The sequence below is a fragment of the Pyrus communis genome, chromosome 16 (assembly GCF_963583255.1).
Source record: "Pyrus communis chromosome 16, drPyrComm1.1, whole genome shotgun sequence".
Lineage (NCBI taxonomy): Eukaryota > Viridiplantae > Streptophyta > Magnoliopsida > Rosales > Rosaceae > Pyrus > Pyrus communis.
The window spans coordinates 314,727-323,532 of NC_084818.1; the positions used below are offsets into that span (position 1 = coordinate 314,727).

Genomic DNA, 8,806 nt, shown 5'->3' on the forward strand with positions numbered 1-8,806 from the left:
TATTTTTTTTGTTGTGGGAATGTTCGATCTTTTCGTGCTCTTCAAAATTTCGTGGATAAGTATGGTTGTGCATGGGGGTAGTTTGTTAATGCAACTAAGAGTACTGTTTATCTTGACTTCACCTCTACCCATTGTAGAGCGCATGTTTCGAGACATCTTGGCTTTCGTTGGGGTGTTGTTCCTTTCACTTATCTTGGAGTACCCATTTTTTTTGTAGCAACCCAATGAGAGTTCACTTTCAAGCTTTTAATGCTAAAGCTCGCCTCTTGGGTTGGAAATGTAAACTTTTCTCAATGGCTAGAAGCCTAGACAACTTCAACTGGTGCAATTTATCAAATTTTGTTTCTCAATACTTTCTCAATTTATCAATTGCCAACTTGCCTTTTAAACCATTTTTTTGCTTGTGCAAAGAATTATATCAGGAGACTTGGGTTCCGAAAGTTGGTAACTGTTGATTGGAGTATGGTGTGTGGACTTAAGCAGGAAGGTAGGTGCTTTGGTCTACTCCTTGGTTTCCCCGGAATAAACTTAATACATATGATTTGGTTAAAAGAAACCTTGGTCCTGTTGCATGTGGATGAGTTTTAAGGGATAACCAGGGTCAGTTTCTGCTAATGGATTGGTCGTTACAACTCTTTTTTGCATAATTATCAACGATTATTATTGGTGTAGAGTTTGCATATCAGCAAGACTGGCATTGTCTTTGGTTGGAAAATGACTCTTTTAGTGTTATTTTCGCTCTCTAATCGACTGATTTTAGTCCTCCTTGGCCTCTTTGTATCCAATGGCTATCTGTTGACCACATTTAGAAGACGATTTTCTATGCCTCTCACATATATGTTGCGGACAATTTTGTTATCACGGGATTGTCTTCTCCAACTTTGGTATGGCATGATTTCCTTCTGTCGACAACTCATGCTACTTTGTTTTTGGACTATATTGACTTGCATGGCTTCCACTTTTCAAATTAATGTGCATCTTGGCATATAGGTTTGTCTCACTTTTTTTTTTTCCCTAACCTTATGGTGTTGTTCAACTTGTTTTGCACGTTTAGACATTTTAGGGTTGATTTTAGAGGGGTTAGGTTTCATTTTCTCACCTCTTTTCCTTGTATCTTCTTTGTTTTCATTAAAGTTTATGTCCTCCATTCTTTTTTATGTAATTTTTCTCCTCTTTTTATCTTGTTTTATGAGGAGTAAAGTATATTTTCCACTTACTAGGTGTAACTTCTTGTTTTGTTATCCATAAATTTTACCACATACACCGCTGAGATTTTATAAAAAAAATAAAACATATAATCTAGTTTAACAATACAGGAAAGAATCAACTAATAAAAGGCTGTATCAATTGCATATTCATAGAGCTGATTATACTTCCAAGTACATGGGATGTCGTAGACTTACCAACACTTCTTACTTAGCATAGCATCAACTGTTAGCTTTTAATTTTCGATTACGCATCATCGGCTCCAGCGCTTTTCTCTCTCTCTCTCTCTCTCTCTCTCTCTCTCTCTCTCTCTCTCTCTCTATATATATATATATATGTATATATCCATCCTTGTACTCATCATGCGAACTGCATTTGTCATAGGCATAGGAAAAGAATCACCAATGTCGTCGTCGATCAGCGTGAAGATTTTAATTAGCTTGAAATTTGTAGTCGGCTTGTTATTGTCTACTGTTGGCATCTTCCATTGCCAAGCTTTGCCTCCTCGTTACACTTTTGTGGTAATTAGCTCATTTCCTTTCGATGCAGTTCAATTCTCAACTAGATGATGTGCAGTTGATGGTTGGATTTCTTCTTTAAATTAATATAAAATTAATTTGATCATCAACCGCCACATCATGTCATGTACAAATATGGCTTGAAAAAACATGATCTTCAGTTTGTTTGCAAAAATCAATTTTAGGTGGAAGAAACTCCATACAAACGATTGTATAGCACAAAGAACATCTTGATGTAAACGGCCAGTTTCCTGGACCAACGTTGTATGCTCATGCTGGGTATACTGTCGTAGTGGAAGTCTGTAACAAGGGCAATCGTAACATTACCATCCACTGGTAATTCATCAACTTTATACAATGCATGTGCTCTCATCTGGCTTTTAGTTATTTTCATGATACGAGTACAATTATGATCCATCTATATTTTAGGCATGGAGTTAAGCAACAGAGGAATCCATGGTCCGACGGTCCTGAATACATCACGCAATGTCCTATTCAACCAGGAGCCACGTTTACCCAAACCATTATATTTTCCTCTGAAGAAGGGACTCTATGGTGGCATGCTCACAGCGAGTGGGATCGAGCCACCGTCCATGGTGCTATAGTCATATACCCCAAGAAAATAGCCACTTACCCTTTTCCCAAGCCTCACGCAGAATTTCCAATCATCTTGGGTATGCAAATCAATTCAAACTTCAAACCCACAAACCCACAAACCGCTTATAGAATAGCTTAAAGTGCTTCCAAATAACTAAAAATGCTTGTGACAACGTTGGTAGTTAAAAGGTTTTTTTTGGGCATTTTCTACTGGTACTTTCATTAAAAATTTCGATGTACTAAAGAAATGATTTCTCGTAGAAGAGCTTACGATCATAAGTGAACTCTATATAAACATTTCCAAATTCATGATTCTAATTTGCAGCAAATCGTTGATTTGAAAATTGTAGGAGAGTGGTGGAAGAAAGATATCGGACAACTTTATAACGAAACGATTCAGAGCGGAGGGGACGTTAATACTTCAAGTGCTTTCCTCATCAATGGTCAACCTGGCGATCTCTATCCTTGCTCAAAACTAGACACATTCAAGCTCATAGTTGATTATGGCAAAACCTACCTACTCAGACTAATCAACTCCGCCGTGCAAGAGATGATGTTTTTCACCATTGCCAATCACAACGTCACAGTTGTAGGCTCAGATGCTAGCTACACCAAGCCATTTTCAACAGATTATGTGACCATATCTCCCGGCCAAACCATTGACCTCTTGTTAAATGCTGACCAAATCCCCAACAACTACTACATTGCTGCTAAAGCCTACGTTGGCGGGGCTGTGGTTCCCTATGACAACACAACCACCACTGCCATACTCCGATACCACATAAATTCTAATTCAGCCCCTACTGCCTTGCCTAATATTCCTTCCCATAATGACACCAACGCATCGGTTCACTTTACCAGTAAACTCAAAAGCTTGACTGATAAAAACCACCCCGTTGACGTGCCACACAAGATAACAACTCACTTGTTCTTTACACTCTCCGTCAACTTAATACCCTGCTCGAATAATTCATGTGCTGGGCCACTTGGGAGACGTTTTGCCGCCAGCGTCAACAACATTAGCTTTGTCAACCCCACAATTGACATACTGCAAGCTTACTATTACCATGTCAATGGGGTATTTGGAACTCGCTTTCCAAATTACCCACCTTTGTTGTTTAATTTTACAGCTCAGAACTTGCCGTTGTACCTACTGACGCCAAAGCGAGCAACGGAGGTGAAAATACTGGAGTACAACTCAACGGTGGAGATTGTGCTTCAGGGGACAAATGTAGCGGCAGGAGATGACCATCCGATGCATCTCCATGGATTCAGTTTCTACGTTGTGGGATGGGGGTTTGGGAATTTTGACAAGGACAAGGACCCTTTGACGTATAATCTTGTCGATCCTCCTCTTCAGAACACCATCGTTGTCCCTGTAAATGGTTGGACTACCATTAGATTCAAGGCCGACAATCCTGGTACGTAATTAATGAAGACACTCGTTATCTCTAGTAAATATATTATGTAAGGGCCATTTGATAATAACCATATCAGTTTTCAGTTTCCAATTTTAGTTTACCAGCCCTAATTAGTTATATTAATGAATGATAATTGGATCATATGATAAATTGTTCTTGTTGTTGTCGTTGTATGTAGGTGTTTGGTTTATGCACTGTCATATTGATCGACATATGTCATGGGGCATGGAGATGGCGTTCATGGTGAAAAATGGAAAGGGCCTAGGAGCGCAAATGTTACCTCCGCCACAAGGAATGCCTCCATGCCAACAATTGTTATAAAGCTTTCGAGCTGGTTATGTCCATGGCAATAAATTGGGATGGTTTAGTATTGGTGTGCTTTTATTAATAATAAAAAATAAATTAAAAAAAAAACTACTTTTGTTGTGCTGTAGAAATAATTAACTGTAAAATAGAGTAGCAAAATATTTGATAAATTGTATTTCCAAAGTGCTTTGAGTAAGAAAAGTTGTGTCAAAGTGTTTGATAATTTTTAAATAAGTGGCTTGATTGTGTGCAATGACTAAAAATACCTTGAATGTAGGAAAAGTTCTACTAGGAACTCTTTGGATTGGTCTTGGCTAGGATATATATTTCAGTCGATCTTACTTAATAAGATAAAACTTTGTTGTTGATTTTTTTTTTTTTCTGTATTATCACCAATTTGGGGGCGGTCGACTACGCAAGAACAAGTGGAAAATTTTCATCAAAATATGACGACCAATGCGCATTGTATTAGTACTAAAATTAAAATTTACTCGGCCTTATTTTCCAAGATTGGTTCAACTGTCAAATATATTTTGTTCATGAAAAAGAAACATTGCTGACAGCCAGCCAGATTTCATATGCAATGGATTGTTTAAAACAACTCATAGGGATTTTCTAGTACTCAGCTTAATCTGTACTATAAAGTTTTAACCGGTAGGTAATTGTTGAAAGATATTCTATTAGTCGGGGCTTCCCTTCCCCTACAATGGATTCATACTCTCAATAATTGTTGACGAGAACTAGCCGGCTTAGGAAGAATGTGTGCCGCCACACAACCTCCTCAATTCTCTTGCCACTTCTTCCATCGCAGGCCTTTCGGCACTACTCAACTGGAGGCAACTCTTTGCAAGCTCCGCAACTGCTCTGAGTTGCTCTCTGTTTCCCTCGTTTACAAGTTGTGGCACAACGATCTGAAAGATGTCATTTTGTCCTACAGAAGAAACGAAATGGGATGTTATGATTCTTCGATTTTCTGGTCTGTGAAAGGACAATGGCATCTCCCCAGTTAGAAGCTCCAACAATACAATTCCAAAGCTATAAACATCGCTCTTATCTGTCAACTGGCCTGTATAGAGATATTCCGGATCAAGATAACCAAGTGTTTGCTGCACCAATGTCTTCATCTGGGATTCATTACTGGGGACCGGGACCAACCTTGAAGGACTAAAAACGGAGACTTTGGCCACAAAACAATCAGTTAAAAGTATGTTGGAAGAGTTGACATTTCCATGAATGATCATTGGTTTCAACGAGTCTACTGCTGAATGCATATAGGCAAGAGCAGTTGCAGAGTCTGAGGCTATCTTTAAAAGGACATGCCAAGGCAATGCACTCTTGCCGTTAGCATGATGAATGTAGTCGAACAAGGTCCCATTGCAAGGGAATTCATAGACTAACATGGGAGCTTCAGTCTCTAAGCAGCAGCCCAAGAACTTCACCACATTTTTATGGTGAACTTTGGCAAGAGTGACGATCTCATAGATAAAGCGCTCGATTTGGCCCTCGTGCGCTACTGTTTTCCTCATGTCTACAATCGCACCGTCTGACAAAACTCCTTTGCAATCTAATGCACTTTCTCCTAGACAAAAATTATGACTCTGGTTATAATAGGCAGCGGCCGCCTCTAGCTCCTCGGCTGTAAAAACTTTTGTGCTTCCATGTGAAGCAATATGCTGCTCTAACAATAACCCTCCATTTTGCTGGAAGAACTTGGCTTTGAGATTAATGAACTTCCGTTTCTTCACACTGGAATAAACCCCAGTGATCCCAAGCGACATAAATAAGCAAAAAATGCCAAGACCTGCAAGTTTAACTTTAATTATATACTAACATATGCATCACAACTGCTAGCAAATTAAACAAATTAAATTTTATGTATTAAGTTATCAAGTATGCTAGAGAGAGAGAGCAGGGGAATTAATTGTGGATGTACCTAGAGTGAGCTTCACCGGAAAGACTTTTTTGTGTTTGATGTAGCGCCTACCAGTTCTCCTATGGTCATGACTATATGCCTGGTTTGCTTTTGAAGGGCGAAAATAATATTTTGATCGATTCACTCTAATCGTTGTGTCTCCTTCTAAACCAACAAAGTTCTGTAACGTATACATATAGACTCGTTATAAAAAAATAAAAAAAAATTGATGTTAATTTTTTTCAATTGTTATACAAAGGAGGTCAAGAAATTTTACCCCAAGATATACTGGAAAGATCAGATCATCATAGTAAGCGTAACCACTGCAGATGCCATCAAGATTTGCGAAGGGAATGGTGCCATCGGGATTACTTGTTCCTGAGAATGGTTCCGGATTTATTGGCCTGTAGGAAGTGTTACAGTTTATTATGTCAGGCCAGCGTACGCCTGCAGTTCCGAAGCTGGTGTTAGAGTTGGCTTCTGATAGCGGCGCCAACAAAAACAATGATATTAAGCTGAACCAAGAGAGTTTGCGCAGGAGATGATGTCCAAGTTTCAGAATCATCCTTTCCATCTCCATTTTTATCTTCCCCTTTATGTTTCCTAACATATTCTTTCTCTCAAGTCTCCGCTAGCTTCTAACTGAAATAGTGGTTTATACAAAATTTTGAGGGATCAATCTCCTTGTCTCCATCCATGTGTGTTGACAAATGCACTTGCGCTCCTCCTTCCTCGTTTCTTCCATTCACGCGGCATTGAATATCTTGCTTTTTTCATTCGGAGGACACGGTTAAGCTTAAGTATTATATGCATGTGATTAAAGGACGCCTGCTCCATCGTGGTCTCTTCCTTGTGCAGACTAACTTTTTCAAACTGTTTATTTTGTATATCTCGATTAATAGATCATTCTTATAAAAATTCAATTCAACCCGAAATCATTTGCCTATATTAATTATCACGATGAAATTTCGTTGTTTTTAATAAAACAAAGTATTCGTTAATTTCTTTGAACCCAATTATATGTCTTACTTCCAATTTGGCTAATATTTTGCAAAAATAATCCATGAGGTGCAACTTGAAAAATAGACGGAAATTTTAAAATATCATATGAACTTATACGCCATTCACAATTTGTCTTATAAACTAAAATTTAAGCGATTGTCATATCAATATTCCAAAATTATTATTCTGGCATATCACTTTAACTTCGTTAAATTTCCAAATAAATTGAGTTCAAAGTTATTTTGGACTTTTGACCTCCTTTTCACATAAGTTATTTTTTATTTTTTCTATACAAAAATACATTTACACTAAAGGATGAGGGAATTGATTGGTTTCAGACCTAGGAATTTTTGTTAGTAAAAAAAACATGTTGCATTGGTTTCAAAAGCTTATGATGAACCACTAAAATAATATATTAGGCTCACTAACGTGAAATTTAGCTAAGTGAAATATTTGAGAATTTAACGTGGTCAATCATGTCGATAAAAAAATAGAGTTAAAATGCCTAAATATTGATATGCAAATAGCTTCAAATTTTGGATGAAAAACTTAACGGATGACGAGCATGACAACATGAGCTTCAGATGGTCTAATTTCAAATTTTGTAAAAGAGTGGGTCTAAGAATTTTTGTCGGTTTGGAGGGCTTTAATCCGTGCCCCCATTATGGATTCGAAAATGGCAGCATGAGCTTCAGACGATCTAATTGGTTGGAGTAGCGCTAAGGCGGTGGTTGCTGGGAGTGATGCCATAACTAGTTGCAAGGACGATGTTAGAAATTTATTTTAGTAGGAGTATCTCGAAAAATAACTAAGAAGACATTATTATATGATGGTTTATAATCCAATATGATATCATGGATGATTTCAAATGATGGTGTATCACAATTTCAATAGTACAAAAAATTCAGTCTAGTGGTAGTGGAAACTAGCAAAGTGATGAGAAAAATATTACCACATAATAGGGGAGAGAGTTTTTCGGTTTAAATGATTAAACAAGTGCACTTTTGCTCATATAATATTTGATATGGAATGAAGTAGTATGAAGGTATGTTGAACATTAGATACATATATTTACTACAAAAATAATGCATGTATATTATATAACTGAAGTCTACAATTTAACAAACGAATTACTTGAATAGAGACATCTGCCCAAATGAGGCTTGATTGAAACGGAACGCCCTTATCCTTTCTCATAAAACCCAAGTAAAGTAATGAGTCGCCAGTATTAAAAGCCCAAAAGTGTCAGCCCAAGTTATAAGTGCCGCTAAAGTGCCGGCCAGCAGTGCCAACTCGGATCCAATAATATTCGAGCAGATTCTCGAGGTTAAACCCAGATCAGATATCCCTTTCAACCTTAGGAGAAAAATTGAAAAAACAAAAAAGAAGAAAACAAAAAGAAAATTCCTTCTTTCCACCCTGTAAAAAGAAATTTCAAAAAAAAAAAAAAAAAAATTTCAAATCCAATAAAAAGAGGGGCCAATCACAGGTTGACAAATGACAATAAAGCAGCGTCGACAAGCGTCAAATTCACGCACACCGACCGGCCCCACCTTTCTTTTTATTTTTTTTATTTTTAAATTTCAGTCACAATTCTAAAAACCCTGCATATTTTTCCCCGTGTACTCACATTCACGCTAATTATTATATTTACATGAAAACTTATCAAAATATTTTATATTATTTGATAAATAATTGAACAGAAATTTACTTTTGGAATATGTTAGAGATTTAAATTTTTTATCCAAATTTGTAAATCAAATAACGTGTCACTAATAGGAAATAAGCATGTTAATCGACATTAATTAATAATTTAATAATCAACAACCTCAAATTAAGTTTAC

At 37.1% G+C, this 8,806-nt stretch overlaps 1 protein-coding gene and 1 pseudogene across 1 annotated transcript; one reads left to right on the forward strand and one right to left on the reverse strand.

The window, feature by feature from the left end:
• Nucleotides 1–1,610: 1,610 nt before the first annotated feature.
• On the forward strand, nt 1,611–4,063 carry LOC137721020 (laccase-15-like; annotated as a pseudogene).
• Nucleotides 4,064–4,338: 275 nt separating this feature from the next.
• On the reverse strand, nt 4,339–6,596 carry LOC137721427 (putative wall-associated receptor kinase-like 16). The gene is made up of 3 exons (XM_068460518.1): nt 6,238–6,596; nt 5,982–6,141; nt 4,339–5,849 (listed from the first exon to the last, which is right to left on the reverse strand). Exons 1-3 carry the CDS (start codon nt 6,568–6,570, stop codon nt 4,798–4,800), a joined length of 1,545 nt encoding a protein of 514 aa, XP_068316619.1. The 5' UTR covers nt 6,571–6,596; the 3' UTR covers nt 4,339–4,797.
• Nucleotides 6,597–8,806: the final 2,210 nt, after the last annotated feature.